Here is a 23,522-nt window from a genome sequence, read left to right as displayed (position 1 = left end):
ATCCCATGCATCTACAACTTCTAAAACTTTACAAAACAGACATTTTGGGTGTTAGCTTAAAGAGAGCCTAAAATGAGTAAGATTTTGAAACATTCATTGCAAAGTTTGAGAAGATTGAAACTGGTTACATATTATGCATTATTCATTTTTTAAAACCAATTCTTTTATAAACAGCACAAAACCTAGGGTCACAATGTGGTTCTATCACTTACTAACTGCATGACCCTCGGTATATAACATTTCTGTGCCTCAATTTCCTCATTCATAAAAAAGGTTTATATAACTGAACCTGTCTTTCAGGGTTGCTATGAGAACAGTCAATATGTGTGAAGTGCCTGGAGTAGTGCACATAGTATATATTCAATAAATATCAGTTGCTATTATTTGCTATTGTTACTTTATACCAGAAAAAAAAAAAAAGAAAAACATCTCATCATTAAGGAAAATCTACTATAAATGACACAAAGGAATCCAGCATCATTCTTATATAATATCAATATAAGAAAAATTTCAGTTCTGAGATAGACCTGATAATACTTTAAAGCAAACATCTGTGAATGATGTCAGAAAAACTGAGATCAATAACGACTGAAATACTAATCATGTTTTCAGTAACAAACAGCAAAAAGTTGTTCTATTGGTTAAAAAATATGAAAACTCCTGTTTGAACCAATTTATTCTAATATGATATTCTGCTAGGAATCAGAAACAAAAAAACTCATATAACATTTATTAGATACGGCTAACCAATGGCTTGTGTTTTGACCTATGGATAGTAAATCAATTTAGTAAGTCACATCCAGCATTTTTTGTTCAGTAATACAGGACAATATTAAACAAAAGAAATCAGAGGGCATCACACAGTAATAGCAAGAACTGCTTCATAATATTTTTGTAACACCTAAAATACACATTTGTATGTCTCTTGGGATGTGGTGTAAAATGTATCTCTTACTGTGTGTCACAGTCAAAAAAGTTGGAAAAACACTCTTCTATATCAACATTTAAGATTTCATACATTAATCTGGATAAAACCTTATATTTATTTTGCTTTTATAAATTTTATAATTCATATTACTAAGGTATACAATGGAGGGCAATATAAGAGTAGCTCAAATTTGCTGATGACCAAACATTCAAAACTATAGTAAACATAAAATGGTAAAGGGTTTGCAGAGTTTGGGCTGATAATTTTAAACTCAGTTAAAAAAAAAAAAAAAAAAGAATGACCTATTTTCACCTGGCATTTGAAAAATGGGGAGCAGAGAAAACAGAATTTTCTTAGATGTTCCAATACCAGAAAAGGTAACTTGATGTGGTAAGTGGATCATTCACTTGAGAAATCTGACAAATTAGGGCAAGAGTCCCAGGTCTTCATCTTCCTAGCTCTGTAACCTTCCCCAGTTAACCTCTCAGATTTGGTTTTCTCATACTTCACAAGACTGCAAGGATTAAATGAAAGAATGTACATCAAGCATTTAGTACCATGCCTCACATATGGTGAAAAGGTAAAAGCCTTCTCTTTCACAGCTCCAAAACTTCGAAAAAGGGAGACTTATTATATCGACCAGCATTAACCTCACAACTTCTCTTGAGCACCCATTACAAGTCATCTTCATTCCATCATACCTTGAAGATAAACCAGACAGAGCTTTCTTGAGGATCTCAGGGGTTCTATCTGAAGATGGTGGAATTTCTGGAATATCGGAATCTGTTCTGGAATCCAAATCTCCATATCTGTCATCAATATCTGTTTCCTAAAGTTAAAGAAAAAGGAAAATCACTTTGCAAAATTGAAAAAGAATAAAAAAGCACGATTGCCAAAGCATTTATTTATTGTTCAGTGTATCAAATCTTAGTTATATAACTTGAAACAAAGAAACAACTATTAATTTATCTTGAACAACCAAGCACTGTTGTACTTCCCTGTTAGGAGAGTTTGATGATCTTTGCTAAAATCTATCAATATAAAGGATTAATTTAAACAAAAGACACAACTAGAAACTTCCTATATTATCTAAATCAGAAATTTACTAACAAGAATCAAGTGTTTGTTGTTTTGCTATTTAACTGGGAGAACATGGTGTTATTTCCATATAAATTCTGATCAACTGTGCATAGTCCCTTTTTTGATTACAATCAAAGCACCACCAACAAAAGCAGATCTTACACCAGCAGAGCAATACGTTTGTGTGTGTGTGTGTGTGTGTGTGTGTGTGTATACCAGTTTTTCATCCATAAAACAAAAGCATTTAATATAATACTGAGGACTTAGTAAAGTCAAAGAAATAACAAGCTAATATTATGATTGGACCAAGTCTTCCATTAAGTAGCTTACCAAATAAAATTTTAGCCTTGAGGGAGCATTTTCATTTTTCATAAAGCAGCAATAAACTTTTGTTTACTAACTATAACTTTCATATTAAGCAATTATTAAATGTCATTATTCCAAAAATGATAAATGAAATACACATGCTGAATTCTCACTGTAACAGAGTCAGTTGTCTCCAAAGTAGCTTATACAGAGAGAGATGCTGACTAATAAACCACGAGCCAGAACACCCCCTGAAAATCTCAAGGCATCTGCTCTCAGTCCGACATGCCATCAGGTCTTTGACATCTAGAATGATGGATCACTTTTTTTCCCCTTTTCCCTGCTACTCTTTTTTAACCTTCAAAAATCCAGTGTTGTAGGTGTGGTATGAGTAGTAGTAGAGATAGTGACTAATGGATGTGACTCCTGAAGGCAACATCATCATGTTGCCAAAAGAGCACTAGACTAGGAATCAGAAGTTGCCAGTACTAATTCTACTTCTACTCTATTATTGTGATGAAAGGCAAAGTATTCAGCCCTTCGGTTAAGAAACTCAGCTCTTGGTTTCCCCATAAAATAAAAACATTGGACTAGAATTCAAATTGTGCCCTCCAAACACTAAAGCTCTCAGTAAGCCACTTCAAAGTCCACTTGGCAGTAATGGTGATATGACACAATCCCCCACCCCCGTCATGCACACATTCTCAAAACAGCTGCCCTGCTTTTATTTTTATTATTATGCTTCTAATTTCTATTTTATACACCTTAGAGAAACACAAAATGAAACACTTAAGATTTAACTAGGCTTCTTCAATTCCATTCCAATAACTAAATAATGAAAGATAATTCCAAAATAATGACATTTCCTTGAGCAATGTTACTCAAATACTTCAGTGAATGGCAGACTCTATGTTTCCATATTTCTTTTATGGAACCTGTTACAAAGATACCAAAACTGGCACACACACACACAAATGAGTGTAACTGGAGATCATGGGAAAGAAGTAGTACTTCAGTGATCAACTAGAGTCATGAAGCATTGTGCCTGCTGAATGAAGGTACTTAAAATGTTTGAGAAAACCAAATTAGGGGCTTCTTCTCAAGCCTGTAATTTAAAGGTGATGATCCTCCACTTTTCATCATAAGCCCTGTTCTCTCCCACAACTTACCAGGGTATCCAATGGTATCTAGCCTCTTCGTCTCTGTGAACTCATGATTCTCCAAAGACCTGCATCTCTAGCTTCCAACATGCTATTTCTGAGTGGGTGGGCTTTCCATGAACATCATCTCAAATTCAACATAAGCAAACTGGCTTATCTTTTCCACACTAAACCTACTGCCCTTTCTGTATGTCCTACTCAGGTAAAGACACCACCACCAAAACAGTTCAACAATTAACTCAGGTTTGAAACTTGGCTATCAACACCTGCATTTCCTTTGACCAAAACTCATTCAGTTAGTACTGAACCTGTCATTCATCTTTCTCCCTGTCTTGATCCTTACACACTGCTCTATCCTTGCTGAGCATCCTCTCTTGCATAGCTCATCCCCCTGCCCTCTGTCCTGCCTTCTCTAATTCATTTTTTAAAATATTTATTTATTTGAGAGAGAGAGTGTGTGTGCGTGCATGCAAGAGCAGGAGGAGGGGCAGCAGAGGGAGAATTTCAAGCAGACTCCACACTGAGCATGGAGCTCGATCTCACAACCCTGAGATCATGACCAGAGCTGAAATCAAGAATTGGACGCTCAACCAACTGAACCACCCAGGCAACCCTCTAATTCATGTTCAACATAAAAAGAATCTTTCTAAATTGCAAATCTGATCTTACTACTTCACAGCCTAAAATCATCAGGATAAAGTTAAACTACTTAGCATGGCTTTTACTGTTTTTCATGACGGGACCCTGCTCTCCCAGCCACTCTTTGATGACTGCCCAGTTTCACACAGTGCCATACTCTCTTGAATCCAGATGTTTGTTCTACGTATAAAGTACAAACTGTACACTTTTTCTCTCTGGATCCCAGTTCCAATCTTCCCTTCTCCATTTCTCAAACCTAGCTATTGCCCATTCATCCTCTGACCTCAGCTTTCAGGTCATTTCCTTTTGAAATGTCTTCCCTGACCCCCTAGCTCCAGGTTAGCTGCTCTTCAACTATGTTCCCACAATCCCCTTAATTTTTACCTATTAGTTTACATTAAAATTATTTGTTTGCTTATCTTCATTTTCCAATAGTCCAAAGGCTTTGTGAGAAGTGGAAATACTGGCCTCATTTTTGAATCCCAAGATGCCAGGAGAGGAACTTGCCCAGTGACTGACATTTATTTATTAGACACTACATAAATATGTTGAATAAACTGAGTCTGTCAACTCATGCTAATATTTAAGATTAAAAATAAGAAGTTCTCATCTGTTCTTGCTGAGTAGTCTTGGCCAAGTTACCTTGCATGAGACCTCAGATGCACTTATTTACATGAATCGAAGGCTGCTGACTATGAAGGACTACTATTTTCCAAATATTAAATTTTAATGAAAATATGTCTGGGAAATGATGGCTCAAAGTTAAAAAAGTAAGTTTATTTTCCTGTAAATTTAATTTCTACAGAAGTATATTTAGAAAATAAGAGCAAAAGCACTTTAAAAATATTGATTTATTTACTGCTCACATTACCATAGAGGTAGGTAAATAATCATTTCCATTTTCTAGGTGAAAAAATTTAGGTTCCAAAAGGCTAAGTGCCCAAGTTTTACACAGCTTTCAGCAATATAGCTGGGATTTGAAACCATGCAGGAGGGAAATTTAAAGAACAGTTCTCCTACAAATTGATCTATACATCCAATGTAATCCCAATAAATATCTCAAAAGGTTTTTTTTTTTTTTTGGTCGACATGTATGGGCTGATTCTAAAATTTACATGAAAAGACAAAGGACCTAGAAGAGCCTAAGCATCCATGGAAAAAGAACAAAGCTGAAGGACTAACACTACCTGTTTAAGTGTTATTATAAAGCTGTAATCATGGGACATCTGGGTGGCTCAACAGTTAAGCATCTGCCTTTGGCTCAGGGCACGATCCTGGAATCCCAGAATCGAGTCCCACATGGGGCTCCCTGCATGAAGCCTGCTTCTCCCTCTGCCTATGTATGTCTCTGCTTTTCTCTCCCTGTGCCTCTCATGAATAAATAAATAAATAAAATCTTTAAAAAAAAATAAAGGTGTAATCAAGCTGTGGTATAGGTATGAAAGAAAAAATGATCAATGGAACAGAATAAGGAGCCCAAAAAATAAACCCACACATACACAGCCAACTGATTTTCAACAAAGTTGAAAGGTAATTCAATATATGATGCTGGAACATTTGGATGTCCATATGTAAAGAAAGGGAAGTGAAAGAACTTTGGTTCACATCTCACGCCATTTACAAAAATTAATTCAAAAGACACTCTTAAGAGAATGAGAAAACAAGCCATATGCTAGAAATCAAGTAAATCAGATACCAAGTAAAGGTCCTGAATCCAGAATACATAAAGAGTTCAAAATATAATTTTAAAAAATCATCTCATAATACATGGGCAAAATATTTGAATAGATATTTCACCAAAGGCAATACATGATGGCAACCAAATGAATGAAAAAATGTTCAGCATCATTAGTTATTAGGGAAATCCAAATCAATATCATATAAATACTACTACACATTGAGAAACATGGCTAAAATTAAAAAAACAACAACAAATAAAAACATACCAAATGTTAGAGAAGATGTGGAGAAACTGAAACTTTCACACTTTCACTGGCAAGAATGTAAAATGGTAAAAACACTTTGGAAAATAGTTTGGCAGTTTCTTTTTTTTTTTTTTTTTAGTTTGGCAGTTTCTTAAAAAGTTAAATATACATCCACTATATGACCCCGTCATTCCATTCCTAGGTATCTGCCCAAGAGAAATGAAAGTATATATCCACACAAAGACTGTACACAAATGTTCATGGCAGCTTTTTTTTCTTTTCCCATGGCAGCTTTATTTGAAATATCTCCAAACTGGAAATAAATGTCCACCAGGGAAAAGGACAGGTTGAGCTACATCATGCAAAGGAATACTACTCAGTAATAATATGGATAAATGTCACAATAAGTACACTGAATAAAGAGGACCTATAAAAATGTACATATGGGGTACCTGGCTGGCTCAGGTAGACCTGAGATGTGAGATGTGAACCTGGCTGGTTGGTAGACCATGCAACTCTTGACATCAGGATCATAAGTTCAAGCCCCACATTGAGCATGAGCCTTGTTTTTTTTTAAAAAAAAAGTACATATGTATGTTTGTATGCATACTTGTATGTATAGTATTCGCTTTATATAAAAATTCTAGAAAACACAAACTCATCTGTAGTTCCAGAAAGCAGATCAGTGGTTAACTGGATTTGAGGGGGGAATTACAAAAGAGCAGGAGCAAACCTTTCATGGTGATGGATATGTTTATTTATTATCTTGATTCCGGTGATGAATTCACACTGTTATACACGTTAGAACTTAAAAAATTTTGCAGTGTCTGTATGGCTTAGTGTATGTCATTTATAACTCATGATGACTCCTGAAGAGCACACAAGAGCCAGTGGTCAGGGAAAGAGAACCGAAATACATCCCAATGCTGGGGATTCAAGGATAGGAAGGAGGGAATGGCTCCAGTCCATACAAGATCATGGTTCCAAAAGTTCTAAACTAATTATGGTAAGCAGCAGTTTAGAATTCAATAAAGGATAATATATTAAATCACTCACACTTTCCAATCCTTTTATATCTGATTCCCTAAAAAGTAAGTCAGTCAGGATCAGCTTCTCCACTACTGGTTCCTTGAGGTTCATGTCGATCCCTGTACTAATTCAACATTAAAATTGCAACCAAGTAAATGGAAACCTTCAAGTGTGCTTAAAAGGAGGAGGGCTTTTAAAAATCATGAAGCTATAAAAATGTATATTGTGAAAGATCACTGTAGATCAGTTTTTGAAGGCACGTATGAATTTTCTCAAAAATATATTTCTTTCTCTATAAGATGAAAATCCCAACTTCAATTTTGGAATCATAAGCCATCTGCAAACACATTTGTCCTATATTTCAGGCTGCATTCCTCACTTCCTCTCTACATTATTAGTCCTTTCCTAAGGATATTACACACATTCATTCCACAGTGGTTTTACTGTACTTCCCTGACAAGAAGTCTCTTCTTTCCCTATTGAACCTTCTCATCCTATGAGCCCATCAAGCAAAGTTTACTGATCTTGTTCTATTTGGTCTCCCGTAATTCTCCCATAAAAGTGAATTTTTAAAAAATTTCATTACCTTTATCTTGAAGTCAGGTGATATAAATTATTGTAAGATTAACAACAGATTATCTTTATTCCTGGGGTATGTCTTATTCTATGAGTGGGGAAGGAAATTATAAGTAAAACAGCTTGGTGCCTGAAAAAAAATCTTGATGCTAAGCAGTTCTTACTTGAAAGAATATTAGGTTATATTTCCAATTTCAGCATCTTCTTTTGGTTCCTTCATTGTGTCCATATACACATGGATTCCTCTTCTTCAAGGACAAGAAGTGAACAGAGGACAGAATTGCTTATATCTGTGCTGGGGAGGGAGACTAAACTGATTTATTTCCTGGTGAGTCAGCAGTACTGTGAACTAAGTGAAGATTGGCATACAGGGGTCTTCAAGACCTTTGTGATGATGATGAATGTTTTACATTCTACAGATAGAAATCTGATTATCTCAGTGACCTGCTCTACGGTCCTATCCTATATTTACTATGATTGATAAAGCCTCTTTGCCTTTTTCAAATTTGAATTAAAAAGAAAAAGACAAAAAAAAAAAAAAAAGAAAAAGACTGGTCCTCAAATCTTTGCAGCCCTGTTCTAATCACCCACTGAAGGAAAGAGGTGACTTATACTCCAGTGCACCATGATACTATTCTGATCAGGCATTACATCACACTATTTAGTAGGTCCAGTGTCAGGATCAGAGAAGATTCAATATGCATCAGCAACACATAAAATGCCTTGATGGGGTGCCTAGGTGGAGCAGTCCATTAACCATCTGATTCTTGGTTTCAGCTCAGGTCGTGATGTCAGGGTTGTGAGACTAAGCCCGGAGTCAGGCTCCTGCTAGGCTTTGGGTCTGCTTAAGACTCTCTCTCTCTCTCTCCTCCCCCCACCTGGCCCCCACCTTCCCACATGCTCACTCTCTACCTCTATCAAATAAATCTGTAAAAACGATGCCTTAGTAAACAGCAAATCTGATTCTGTCAATCACCCATTTAAAATCTTCCAGAAACTTCCCATTGCTCAAATCCAACCTCCTCTTACTCTCCAGCCAGGGCTCTCAGTATGCCCAACCTGCCACTTCATGCTCTGTGGAACTGAACTTCTTGCATGCGCAGAAAGAACAGTCTTAACTTCTTGACATTTTCCTCTTATAATAATGTTTCCTCCTCAGAGCATAGCTTTGTTGGCTAGCATCTATTTATCTTGATGGTCTTAGGGTTTTTTGTTTTTTTATTTGTTTGTTTGTTTAAGGTCTCAGTTTTGATATCAATTCTAGAAAATCTTTCTTCAGGGAGCCTGTCATAAGCTCCCTGAAGAATGAATAATAAGGGTGCCCAAAGATGTCCTCGTCTTGAGGAACCTATGAATATGTTACGTCACAATGCAAAGGAGAATTAAAGTAATACATGGAATTAAGTTTGCTAATCAGCTGACCTTCAGATGGGGAGATTAGCCTGGATTATCCAGGTAAATTTAATATCATCATCAGGGTCCTTCAGGTGAGAGAGAAGAGAGGAGAGTCAGAGTCAGAGATGTTATGACAGAAACAGAGGTCTTAGTGATGCTGGCTTTGAAGATGGAGGAAGAGACCATGAACCAAGGCATGTAGGCAGCCTCTAGAAGCTAGAAAAGGCAGCAAAACAGATTTTCCCCAAGAGCCTCCAAAAGAAACACAGTCCTGCCAACATCTCAATTTCAGCCCAGTGAGACCCATTTTGGACTTGTGATGTCCAGAACTGTAAGACAGTGGATTTGTGGTGATTTGGCAGTAGCAACTGGAAACTAAATTCAGAGCCCCCCAGCCCAGTTGTGCTGCTCATGCCCCTCAAGCAGCCTACCTCTGCCACAGCCTACATGACACAGAAACCAGTGAGGTTTCTGGTTTGCCCACCAGAGTGTTGCCCACTATGGCCACTCCTACAACAAGGAGCCCCGTGAGTGTGTCCTGAGGAAATGGTAACTAGTCATCTCTACCCCCAAATAGAATCAAGCTGATTCTCCCAATCTACAGTACCTTTGTTCTTACTATTTTTTTTTTGCCATTCCTAAAATGCTACCTACAATATTCATATCCAATCTATTTTCCAGGCCTCTTTTTTTAAGATTGTATTTTTAAGTGATCTTTACACCCAAGGTGGGCTCAAACTTACAACCCAGAGGTCAAGAGTTGCACATTTTACCACCTGAGCCAGGCAGGTGCCCCTCTAGGCCTGTTTTAAATCTTTGCTAAATTTTTGGCTCCTTCAGATTTTCCCCTAATGACACCCAATTCTATTACATATTAAAATCTTACTAGATAAATCTTATTAGATCTTATGGTTTCATTTATATGAGTGTTAAATTCCAAATTAGAAATAAAGATCTCTAAGGGCAAAATCCATGGGATAATATACACGAGCTCAGAAATTTGAGGAGTTTTATTCAAATGTGAAATATTACTATTATCACAAATTTGCATTCTATCTGAGATCATATTAGTGCAGGGCTCTCCGTAGGGCTTAGGGCTAAGAGAAAGAATGCTTACAGCTCATCTTGCTTTTTGGAAAGAAAAACAAGTATATGCATTAAGAGTGATTAAATCTGTCCTTGGATATTTTCTGCAATGTGTGAACCTTGATTGGATCTTGGTTTGAAGGGAAAGGGTAGAGAAAGAGAGGAATCTCAAATAGACACTTGGCAGCAAATGGGAAAATATGAATATGAACTGTTTGTAGATAAGAAAGTTATTGTTAGTTGTTTTAGATATGATAATGGTATTGTGGTTACAAAACAGAATGTCTTCAAGAGATGCATGATTTAATATTAGGAGTGAAGGACCATGAGATCTGCAACTTATTTTCAAATATTTTGCTCATTAGCAAAATATTTGCATATGCATATATGGCAAGATAGAGCAAACCTGGTAAAATCTCAACAATTGTTAAATCTAAGTGCTGAGTGACAGATAATCACCATACTAGTCTTTTAACTTTTCCACATTAAAAACTTTGTAATAAAAAAAAAAACTTTTGTAATAAAAATCTAGGAAAAAATTCAGAACTACACAACACCAGGGATATAAATATGTTGTAAACCTACCAAAAGAAGGAAATACTAAATAGAAAATTCACGCTGTGGTTAGTTAGATGCCTATGGGGTTCCTTATAATCATGATCCTTTTGTATCAATTCTATATTTATTAATAACAATCAATATAAATTATTATAAGGAGCACCACCACATGCAGAATTCCAGGGGGCACCATCTACACTAATCCCTACATGAATGGTGTCCCAGAGTTGTTCAAAGACAACACAGAAACAGTTCATGTACGAACACAGTAAATGGGTGAAAATAAAATAAAAATAAAAACCCTGAAAGGGACAGGAAACTAATTTGATTTTCCAGATATGGATTTTTGTATTTTGAGGTAAAATGTTAAGCCTCAGATGAGCTTAATAAATATTTGCTGCCCCAAAGAACTACATTGTTTTCAAATTACCTGCTTAGAATAGGAAGGTGGCATTGAGCCCAATCTGAGCTGCCAAGGTTTGGTTTCACCTGGGACAGACAGATGATGAAGTCAGATTGGCTTTATCAGCTTTACATAAAGCTCTTCAATAGCTGGTCATAGGTCCTGGCAAATAAAGGCAACAGCAAGCATAGCTAGGAAACAGAAAAGCAACACTGCTTTCCTAGCCACCAAGTTAGCACAAAGGAACTTTAAATTTCCATTGGTATGAGCTCCTCATGTTGGCCTAGATTCTTGTTTCTCTCTGTGCATTCCAATTTTATATTTAAAAGAAAGCTTAATAATGTTGATAGTTCTGAGTCTTAAGCAAACAAACATTCTATGACATGACATGAAAAATAACTTTGACCTCTCCTGTGGACAAGAAAACTAGTAAACAATTCGAAAGATAACTAAAATTGGCATATGATCAATAACCAATTAGTCACTAATGAAATTAGTTACTTTCCTGGAGTCACTTCAAAATCTGACATCATTCTCATTAAATAAGTTCTGAAACATCTCCCAACTAAATGAATCAAAATGTAAATGCCTATAAAGTAAAAATGTATGACTTCTTCTCCTAATCAATCACAAAAATAAGTGAAAAAGGAACTATTTTGGGTTTTGTTGTTGTTGTTTTGAGAGAGAGTGTGTATGGTGGGGGGAGGGTGTGCAGAGGAAGAAGAGAGAGAATCTTAAGCAGGCTGTGCCCAGCGTAGAAGCTGACATGGGACTCAAACTCATGACCCTGAGATCATGACCTGAGCTGAAATCAACAACGGGATGCTCAACAGACCGAGCCACCCAGGCGTCCCTAGAAACTATTTTGTTTGATTTGAATCCAGGTACTTAAAATCACAGATTTATAGGTTTTCAGTTAAAAGGTTCTAATTGAACAGAAAAGCCAAATTAGTTTAAAAGAAAATCACACAAGTGGTAATAGTTAAAAAAAAAAAAAAAAAAAAAAAAAGGTTCTACTTGGAGGTTGTGGCTAGTAAAGGGGAGCACATATGGAACAGTGTGCATAGGACAAGGTCCCTGGGATGCTTGTATGTGAGGCTGCTACTTTAAAAAATTTTTTTTAATATTTATTAATAGTAAAAAAAAAAAAAAGGTTTTAATAGTAAAGTAAAAAGTATTTTAATTAATTTTATAAATTTAAGACCACATACCTAATTTCCTCCTTTACATATTCTTACAAAATTTAGGGTAAATCTCAGCTCTTAATATCATATGACCTTGGAAAAGGAATTTCGGTTTTCTCAGGCATAAACTAAGGCTATTTCCTGTCTACACAATTGTTAAGATATTCAAACTGGCATTATGTGCAAGTGAGTATTTTGCAAACTATAAATTACTTTATTACCTTTATTCCATATACTAAAGTCCAAAGTCCAAGAAATTAGTATATATCCTACAATTAGTTATTGAACAACAAACAAATCCTGGCCTCGCCCCTTTTCTCAAAGGTATAAAGAGCCACAAAAAAGAAAACTTTTAATCAGAACTTCAAATAAAATATGCATCCAACAAGTATTTACTGAATGCACAGAAACAGGCAAGCCTCATAAAACATGTATGTATACAAATTCTTAAATGACCTATTTTCCTTATACTGGACCAAAACCTGTATTTTTTTAAAAAGACATTCCTAAAAAAAAAAAAATAAATAAAAATAAAAAAAAAAAAAATAAAAAGACATTCCTAACTACAGAGTAAAGGAAAACAAACAGAAAACAACTTTATTTTTACCTGTGCTATCTATGAAGAAACATGTGAAGGTCTGTTTTACAAAACTGCATATATATTAACATAAAGGATAATCACACTTTACATATATATGTTATTCTTCTTTATGAGATAATTTTCTAGAGTACTACTTTAAATTGTCTGACTTTTCCCTAGTATATTTATGACAAAATATTGTTTGCATCAAAAAGTCCACTGCAGTACACATCCAAAGCCTGATAAAACTGATGACATCATATGATAAAACTTCTCAAAATATTAAGAAAATAAACCGTTTAAAGACAAGATCACAGGGCAGCCTGGATGGCTCAGCGGTTTAGCGCTGCCTTCAGCCCAGGGCCTGATCCTGAGACCCAGGATCGAGTCCCACATCGGGCTCTCTGCTTGGAGCCTGCTTCTCCCTCTGCCTGTGTCTCTGCCTCTCTCTCTCTGTGTCTCTCATTAATAAATAAATAAAACCTCTAAAAACAAGACAAGATCACAAATAGTAAATAAAAATTCATATGGCAACACCAGGATATTCTTTAGATGTCCCAAGAAAAATATAAAACATAATTTAAAGATATGAAAAGAAACTAACACCCCCTCACCTCCACAAAGTTTACTGACTACATTAACAGGACTTTAAAATGTGCCTGTCTACATTAGCGCAACTTTCCTATTCCTGGACACTCAGTCTGGATATCACTGTTCACCAAAAGAACTTCTGAAATACACATCAACTCTTAAATGGGAAGCATCAACAAATAAGTTTCTTTCTAAGATTCTCTGAACGCTTGCCTTTAAATCATTACATGGCTGTTGCCACCAATCCCAAACTGTTATTTGTGGTCTTTACTCATTCCTAAACAGTCCAAAGATCTGCCTCAAGCCAAACTTCCAATTCTCACTAAAATCCCACTCTGCCTTTCCCACTCCAAGACTCTGCCAAAGCTCTATTGAGGTACTGTTCTCCCTCAACACAGGAAGCCATAAATTCACATTTACCTTATCAATTGATTGGTTGGTGATATTTTAGGAGCCAGCAAGCAAAAAATGTTAAATAAAATGAGTGTGCTGCAAATGACAAAAGAATCATGGAAAATTACTTAGGTGGTAATATCAATTAATAATTAATCAACAATTGGGGAATATTAGTTTAAACAGTATTCTAGATGTCTATATACAAATATTAGTATTTATTAAACGGGATCCCTGGGTGGCACAGCGGTTTGGCGCCTGCCTTTGGCCCAGGGCGCGATCCTGGAGACCCGGGATCGAATCCCACATCAGGCTCCCGGTGCATGGAGCCTGCTTCTCCCTCTGCCTATGTCTCTGCCTCTCTCTCTCTCTCTCTGTATGACTATCATAAATAAATAATAATAATAAAATTTTTTTAAAGTATTTATTAATGGCCTAGATTTTAATGAAAAAAAAGGGAAATGTTTACAGGTGATACCAAGACAACCCATAGAGAAGTGTGCCAAAATGAAGATTTTACAGAAACACAAGTTCCAAAACTAAAAGTTTATTTAAAACAATATTAAAGTTATTAATGAAAGAAACTACACACATCTGAAATGAGGAAGGACAGAAATTAACTGACCAGACTGTTTCACCCTCAACTTCACAAGCCAAAACCTGTATTGAAGCAGCAGCCTCGGGGCACCTGGATGGCTCAGTGGTTGAGGATCTACCTTTGGCTCAGGTCATGATCCTGGGATTGAGTCCCGCATCAGGCTCCCTGCAGGGAACCTGCTTCTCCCCTGCCTATGTCTCTGCCTCTCTCCCTGTGTCTCTCATGAATATTAAAAAAAAAAAAAATGTTTTGTTTTTAAAGTAGCAGCCTCACATACAAGCATCCCAGGGACCTTGTCCCATGCACACTGTTCAACATGTGCTCCCCTTTACTAGCTACAACCTCCATGTGCACCCCCTTCTTTCCCAATTTTGGTCTAGGAAATCAGGTCTTAGCTTGATTTCCAATTGCTCCATCCCTCTCAATCCACTCAGAGCTTCAACAGCTCACTTTGGCCTTCAGTCCACTTCCTTTGCCTACCCTAACTTGTGGTCAGTCACTTCAATTTGGTCTTGCTGATTTGTTTGTTCTTTTGGCATTCTTGACTTGGCATTTCCAGGCCGAAATCACACCTACTGCCTTTCTTATTCTCGGCCATTAAATGATGGCTATTCCTAACACATATAGTAGTTGTGAGAAACAAAGTAAGACATTAGGGGTGAAGAGCAGGCAGCCCCAAGATGGGACACTTTGACTTGAAGATTTTTTTGAATTAAAAGCAATCAAAACCCAGCAGACAGGAAAAGTCTTTACCTCAACCGCATAAAAGAAATTAGATAGAAGACCTGTTCCAGGTAGAGAGCTATCACCACAGATAACTATATTATACTACAAACTAGGTATGATAGGGAGGGACCTAGATACGCCTGTTTGATCAAAGTCCTCCATGTCCCATTGTTTCTCAGTGGACCAGCAAACATTTCATTTATTGAACACTTACTCTTTATCATCTTCCTGTGAAATTGCATTCCTTCCCTCCAAAATCCCAGATCCCTACTCCCTTTCTCCTTATATACCATATACACCCTCTTCTCTTTGTGTACCACGTATACCTCATGTTGCTTGGCTGTGGAATTTCCATGTCTGTCTTGATTCCCTGTACATATAAAATTAAATTTTATATTCTCTTGTTTATCTGTCCTATTTCAATCTCATTCTTAGTCCATCTAGAAGGACTTGAGGAGCAAAGTCTTCCTCCCCAATAATGCAAAAATACTCTGTGAACTCTAAATCACTCTACAAGCATCAACTACTATGACCAATAACGCTACTGAGTTAAGAACTATGCTAATTTGGTACATAGTAAATTTGTGTTATTTTAGTTCAACTGAATCTGCACTGAGTGATAATTCTACTAGTTGCCTCTCAGTCATTTCATATCACACTCCTTAAAATAACACTAAACAGATCCCAGTCAGAGATGATTTCTAGTTCCAGCTCTGCTGCTTGCATTAGGTCATTTTGGGAAATAACAACCACACTCTAGACCAAGTTTATTATTATTACTATATATATTAAACATAACATATAAAATAAATATAAAATATATAATATATATTTAATTCTATATAAAATATATATATATTTATATACGAGAGAGAGACTGTGTTGAACTAAATTACTTCTAAGATCCCTCAAAGCTCTGTGGTTCTCAGACTCTACTGAGAAAAGTAAAAGCAAAGATACTAGCCAATAGGCTCCAATAGTACATTAAGAAAATTATTCACCATGACCAAGTAGGATTTATCCCCGGGACGCAAGGCTAGTCCAACACTCGTAAAACAATCAGTGTGGGGCAGCCCCGGTGGCGCAGCGGTTTAGTGCCGCCTGCAGCCCTGGGCGTGATCCTGGAGACCCTGGATCGAGTCCCATGTCGGGCTCTCTGCATGGGGCCTGCTTCTCCCTCTGCCTGTGTCTCTGCCTCTCATTCTCTCTGTGTGTCTCTATGAATAAGTAAATAAAATCTTAAAAAAAAAAAAAACAATCAGTGTGATTCATCATATCAGCAAGAGAAAAACCAAGAACCATATGATCCTCTCATTAGATGCAGAGAAAGCATTTGACAAAATACAGCATCCATTCCTGATCAAAACTCTTCAGAGTGTAGGGATAGAGGGAACATTCCTCGACATCTTAAAAGCCATCTACGAAAAGCCCACAGCAAATATCATTCTCAATGGGGAAGCACTGGGAGCCTTTCCCCTAAGATCAGGAACAAGACAGGGATGTCCACTCTCACCACTGCTATTCAGCATAGTACTGGAAGTCCTCGCCTCAGCAATCAGACAACAAAAAGACATTAAAGGCATTCCAATTGGCAAAGAAGAAGTCAAACTCTCCCTCTTTGCCGATGACATGATACTCTACATAGAAAACCCAAAAGCCTCCACCCCAAGATTGCTAGAACTCATACAGCAGTTTGGTAGCGTGGCAGGATACAAAATCAATGCCCAGAAATCAATGGCATTTCTATACACTAACAATGAGACTGAAGAAAGAGAAATTAAGGAGTCAATCCCATTTACAATTGCACCCAAAAGCATAAGATACCTAGGAATAAACCTAACCAAAGAGGTAAAGGATCTATACCCTAAAAACTATAGAACACTTCTGAAAGAAATTGAGGAAGACACAAAGAGATGGAAAAATATTCCATGCTCATGGATTGGCAGAATTAATATTGTGAAAATGTCAATGTTACCCAGGGCAATTTACACGTTTAATGCAATCCCTATCAAAATACCATGGACTCTCTTCAGAGAGTTAGAACAATTTATTTTAAGATTTGTGTGGAATCAGAAAAGACCCCGAATAGCCAGGGGAATTTTACAAAAGAAAACCATAGCTGGGGGCATCACAATGCCAGATTTCAGGTTGTACTACAAAGCTGTGGTCATCAAGACAGTATGGTACTGGTACAAAAACAGACAACATAGATCAATGGAACAGAACAGAGAACCCAGAAGTGGACCCTGAACTTTATGGTCAACTAATATTCGATCAAGGAGGAAAGACTATCCATTGGAAGAATTGGACATCCACATGCAGAAGAATGAAACTGGACCACTCTCTTTCACCATACACAAAGATAAACTCAAAATGGATGAGAGATCTAAATGTGAGACAAGACTCCATCAAAATCCTAGAGGAGAACACAGGCAACACCCTTTTTGAACTCAGCCACAGTAACTTCTTACAAGATACATCCACGAAGGCAAAAGAAGCAAAAGCAAAAATGAACTATTGGGACTTCATCTAGATAAGAAGCTTTTGCACAGCAAAGGATACAGTCCACAAAACTAAAAGACAACCTACAGAATGGGAGAAGATATTTGCAAATGATGTATCAGATAAAGGGCTAGTTTCCAAGATCTATAAAGAACTTCTTAAACTCAACACCAAAGAAACAAACAATCCAATCATGAAATGGGCAAAAGACATGAAGAGAAATCTCACAGAGGAAGACGTGGACATGGCCAACATGCACATGAGAAAATGCTCTGCATCACTTGCCATCAGGGAAATACAAATCACAACCACAATGAGATACCACCTCACACCAGTGAGAATGGGGAATATTAACAAGGCAGGAAACCACAAATGTTGGAGAGGATGTGGAGAAAAGGGAACCCTCTTACACTGTTGGTGGGAATGTGAACTGGTGCAGCCACTCTGGAAAACTGTGTGGAGGTTCCTCAAAGAGTTAAAAATAGACCTGCCCTACGACCCAGCAATTGCACTGTTGGGGATTTACCCCAAAGATTCAGATGCAATGAAACGTCGGGACACCTGCACCCCGATGTTTCTATCAGCAATGGCCACAATAGCCAAACTGTGGAAGGAGCCTCGGTGTCCATCGAAAGATGAATGGATAAAGAAGATGTGGTCTATGTATACAATGGAATATTCCTCAGCCATTAGAAATGACAAATACCCACCATTTGCTTCAACGTGGATGAAACTGGAGGGTATTATGCTGAGTGCAGTAAGTCAATCGGAGAAGGACAACAGTGTATGTTCTCATTCATTTGGGGAATGTAAATAATAGTGAAAGGGAATATAAGGGAAGGGAGAAGAAATGTGTGGGAAATATCAGAAAGGGAGACAGAACATAAAGACTCCTAACTCTGGGAAATGAACTAGGGATGGTGGAAGGGGAGGAGGGCGGGGGGTCGGTGTGAATGGGTGACGGGCACTGAGGGGGACACTTGACGGGATGAGCACTGGGTGTTATTCTGTATGTTGGTAAATTGAACACCAATAAAAAATAAATTTATTATAAAAAAAAGAAAAGTAAAAGCATTAAATACTTTGATCTCCCCTTTTCTGCTTTTCAAAACGTTTCTATATCCACTCTCCATTCCTTCTTTCCTTTCCTTGGATACCCTAATCTACTGTACTCTCTACACAATGTCTGTTTCTTTTTTAGGCCTGCCCATCCTCATCAGCATCTTTACTCTCACTTGATTTCCTTCATACAAATAACTATCTTCCCTCCTTTGAAAAAGGAAATTTTCACTTGAACAACTTCTCTAGCTGCAATCATATACTCCCCTTCACTGCCACTTCACTGCCAGCTACCAGTACTTCACCTCCCACATTCTTTAACCTAAAACCTTGGCTTCTACTAGGATCTTTTGCTAAACTTAGTGTTCTATGCCTCACCTTTATTCCCAAATAGTATTAATGATATTCTCTAAGCAATCCCTCTTCCTTCAGCTCAGAGGATCTCATTATCTTGGTTCCTTCCCTACATCTACAACTCCGCTCTATACATGGGCACCTCCCAAGATCCTGTTTTCAGTTTTCTCCCGTCACTATTCTAATCAAAAGTTAACATTTCAGAGACCTGACCTTTCATCTTAATTTCCATCACCACCTTGAATCACCTCTCTTATTCTAGAGAACGACAAACCCTGCCCAACCCAATTCACTCATGCTTACCCTCAACCTGCAAAATTACCCTGAAATTTCTGCTTCTTCCCTTAAAATCTCTTAAATTATGGATCAAAGTACATCTGCCAGCAGGCTCTTACTGTATAACTCTTACTGTGATCACTCTAGTCTAGGTCCCATAACCATCACCTAAAATATACATTCTCTCTCAACTCTTATTTCCCTGTCCCTACCAGACCCACTACAAGCTCTCATCATATCATATCTAATACATTTGCAATACGCTCCTATCTGGTTTCTTTGTAGCAGGTGTCTCCAGCTTCCAACATTTTCTCCAGACTGCTGCTAGAGTGACAGGCTAATGTCTCTGCAAAAACATTCCAGTGACTTCCCAGGGTCCACAAAATAAAGCCTAACCTCCTTCTCACGACTCTCAATCTCCCAACTTCACCTCCCAAATATACACAGTTTATGCTCCAGGATTATCAAACAAATTTCAGTTCCCTACGCTTTGAATGCTGACTCAAGAAACAGTTCCTCACGCCCTGCCCCAACTCTTGCACACCTGATGAGTCCTCAGGCATCTTTTCATTCCAAGCTCAACCCTCACCTCCTCTTTAAAGCTTTACATGTTGTCTCCAATATAGAGTCCAAGAAGACCCCCTATGCTAACAATGAGCCTTGTTGAGACTTTTAATATATCTAACTCATCTGTCTCCTGGGAGTTTCCTTGAGGAGATGGTCTTGTCATCTTTCAAGTATTACTCCAGCATTTAACAATTGGAAACACTACCCTGCAGTAAGACACACTTTTTCACTTGCTCATTCTCTGGAGCACAGAGCCTTCTCCCAGCATGTCTCCAGGTCCCGAACAATGAGAATGTCAAGTTACCAACACTACTGTAAAAAGATTACAAAATGGTATGGGAGTGTACTAGAACAGCAGAATATAATGCACCTCCTCTACTTCATTAATTCCCCAAGAGCTCTGCCTTCACTTCGACTTGAACGGAGAGGAGACTTAAACAGTTTAAATGTACCAAATATTAACTAGCCTCTGATGTGCAAACTGATTTTAAAACAGCCCTTGACCTGGAAATACAGGTGCATTCAAATATACACCCTGATAAGAAAGGACAGATAGGGGATAGAGTTCAATGTCTCAGAGCTTGCCCAGTCAAGGGTTCCTTGTGATAAACTAAAAGTGCAGCAATATTTTAGTTTGAAAATGCTCACTGTTGTCTAAGGAATCTTAATAGACGGCAACATCTACTCTCAGAAAACAAAATCCAGCTGGGTATGTTTTGATGAAAACCAACAGCACCGTATTTATAAATAAATAAATACATAGTGAGGTAACCCATTCACAGATAGCTAGAGACAACAGTTCTAATGAGTTAAACCACAGTAGTTTCCATTTTTAAATACATTAGGGTGTTAAGAAACTAAATTAATTCAAAAGTTATTTTATGCATGACTTCCTGAACATGTTTTCTCCGATTAAAAGCTTGTTAGCTTCTGGCGGTTAAGTAAGTCAACATGGGGAAGCCGGTATTTCCTTGATTCTAAACTATACCAGTGCTAAAACAAAACAAATCCCAACCTAATTAATTCTATTTTTGGTCTAGTTTCCAAGGCAGTCTTCACAAAGACTATTCTCAGCTCACTGTTTCTAGCTTTGTAACACCAACCTTCAGTAATTGGAAACTGTTATATATTTTGTGTAATTCCTTGACACATATGTTCTATCATAGATTCTCATCTTATTCCTCCTGTTATCAAGAGTAGAAAATAAAAGGATCTGTCATCCCACTGATTCTAAAGTTTCATTCCTGAAATCACTGTTAAATTGATTATTGCACGATACCCCGTCATGTTCCTACCAGGGCTTTTTAACTTGGGTACATCAAGTTCATCAACGTCAAGTTGCAGGTGGAACCCGCCCCCCCCCCAATCAGAACTGCCAGTGAGGCTCAACAACAGTACAAACCAGAAGAAAGGGTATCAGGAAATACATTCTACTTCCAAAAGGCCACTGACTTGACCTTGGGCAATCCACTTCACTTCTGTAATTCAAACGGCAGTATCTGCTCTAGAAAAGAAAGCTTCTAGGAATAGTTTAAGAGCTTCGGGCTTCTAAAATACAATGGAGCTTCATAAACAGATTTTATGAAACAATCTAGTTCCCATCTAGTTTGAAAGATCAATTTCCATCTAGTTTAAAAGATCATAAAAGTGCTTTGTTTTCCCAAAATTCCTACGTGGACCACTCGATTGTGGAATAAGCTGAACCCTGACTGTTTTTCTACCCTTTAATAGAATGGGAGTTCAAAGTCTTCATGAAGGGGATCCCTGGGGGGCGCCGCGGTTTGGCGCCTGCCTCTGGCCCAGGGCGCGATCCTGGAGACCCGGGATCGAATCCCACGTCGGGCTCCCGGTGCATGGAGCCTGCTTCTCCCTCTGCCTGTGTCTCTGCCTCTCTCTCTCTCTATCATAAATAAATAAAAATCAAATAAAAAAAAAAGTCTTCATGAATTAGCCTATCAGGTCAAATGAAGTCCACTACAGACGAAGAGCTGCCCTGTCCTGGACTCCAAGAAGCTGCAGGACTGCGACTGTGTCACGTGTATGATACTCTCAACCCTCCCCCGCGTCCCCCGCCCCAATCTACCATCAGAGAAAGGGCAGGGGACGCGGGGGGGGGGGCGCCATCAGCGACGCTTCCAGCGTCAGGATCCGAGGACAGGTCAGGGGCGAGGGCGCACGTCCTAACTCTGGCCCTTCCCAACTTTATTCCTCTGCGGAGACGACGTGCCCGGCGGCAGCCACCGCGGTGGCAGGTTCATCCCGCGTCTGGCCTCGGCCTCGGCCTCGCCGCCGGGGAGGGGCAACCGCGCGGGCGTGGGGCTGAACCGCGGTGCCGCGGATCCCCCAGCTACCGGGCGGCGGCCGTGGTCCCCCCGGCGAAGCCCCGGCCCCGGCCCCGGCCCCGGCCGAGCAAGCGGGGGACTGCGCCAGGCCGGGGAGGGCGCGGCGGCCCCAGCCGTGCTCCCGCGCGTCCCGGCCCAGCAGGACCCGGCAGGCGCAGGTGCGCGCCCCCCGCCCCCACTTACCTTGTCGCTGGTGCTCTCGGTTTCGTGGTCGCCGCCGGCCGCCTCTCCCTCGCGGGGTGGCGGCGGCCCCGCTCCCCCGGGCCCGGGGCAGCCTCCGCGGTGCCTCAGCTCCAGCATCGCCCGCGCCGGCCCCGAGAGCCCGAGACCCCGAGACAAGCCCGAGCTGCGCGGGCCGCGCCGGCTGCTGCTCCGCCACCCGGCAGCCGCGGCCGCTCACACGCCCCAGCGGGGAGGCGCCGCCGCCGCGCCGGGTCACCCCCAAAACGGCATCAACGAGCGAGCGCTCGAGGCCGCCCCCGGCGAGCGCGGCGCCGGCGAGGGGCGAGGGGCGAGGGGCGAGGGGCGAGGGGCGAGGGGCGAGCGCCGGGGCCCGGGCGGCTCGGGGCACCCGGCCCGAGCGGAGCAGGCGGGCTCGCCGCGGGGCTCGGCCGCCGGTTGCCAGGTGCGCGTCTCCCCGCAGAGGCCCAGGTGGGAGGAGGAGGAGGGGCGGGGAGCGAAGCAGGAAGCGCCGCGGCTCCAGCGCCTCACCTGGCGCCCGCCGCCCCGGCCCCGCCGCCCCGGCCCCGCCGCCCCGGCCCCGGCCCCGCCTCCCGCCCCCCGCCGCCCGCCCCCCGCCTCCGGCCCCCACACCTCCGCGGGCTCCGGCCGCCGCAGCCGGGTCACGCGCCGCAGGCCCCGCCCCGGCCCGCCCCTCTGCGCTGCACTGCGGGCCCCACAGCCCCGCCTCCCTCGCGGGCGCTGACGTCACGGCCCCCGCGGCCCCCCCCGCCCGCGCCCGCGCCCGCGCCCGCGCCCGCAGCCAGGTGGGAGCCGCGCCCGCCGGAGAGAGGGCGGGGGAGCCGGGAGGTGGCGGGGGACGAGCCCCGCGCTTAGCGGAGAAGCCGAGGACTTGCAGGCCGGCCGCGAGCAGCCGGGGCTGGAGGAGCTCCCCGAGACGCCCGCGCGCCCGCCCGCCTGGTGGCTGCTGGTGGCTGCTGCCGGCTCCCCGCACCCCTGCCGGGGACTCGGCGGCCGCACCCCTGCTGCACCGCGGCGTGGCGGAGCCTCAGAGGCGTCCAGAAGCAGAAACTTGTCGGGCAGGA

The 23,522-nt window shown here is 40.5% G+C and overlaps 1 protein-coding gene across 1 annotated transcript in view; it reads right to left on the bottom strand.

Moving 5' to 3' along the window:
- The window catches only part of CDS1 (CDP-diacylglycerol synthase 1), a 68,248-nt gene extending 45,184 nt beyond the window's left edge, over positions 1 to 23,064 (bottom strand). Inside the window, exons 1-2 of the mRNA XM_041759166.1 lie at positions 22,441 to 23,064; positions 1,630 to 1,757 (exon numbers count right to left, since the gene is read on the bottom strand). Coding sequence (XP_041615100.1) covers positions 1,630 to 1,757; positions 22,441 to 22,557 — 245 coding nt within the window. The 5' untranslated portion in view covers positions 22,558 to 23,064. The remainder of the gene's footprint in view (positions 1 to 1,629; positions 1,758 to 22,440) is intronic.
- Positions 23,065 to 23,522: the final 458 nt, after the last annotated feature.

This window comes from Vulpes lagopus, chromosome 6, assembly GCF_018345385.1.
Source record: "Vulpes lagopus strain Blue_001 chromosome 6, ASM1834538v1, whole genome shotgun sequence".
NCBI lineage: Eukaryota > Metazoa > Chordata > Mammalia > Carnivora > Canidae > Vulpes > Vulpes lagopus.
Note: the sequence above shows the minus strand (reverse complement) of the source record. Positions and strands in the feature narration are given on the sequence as shown.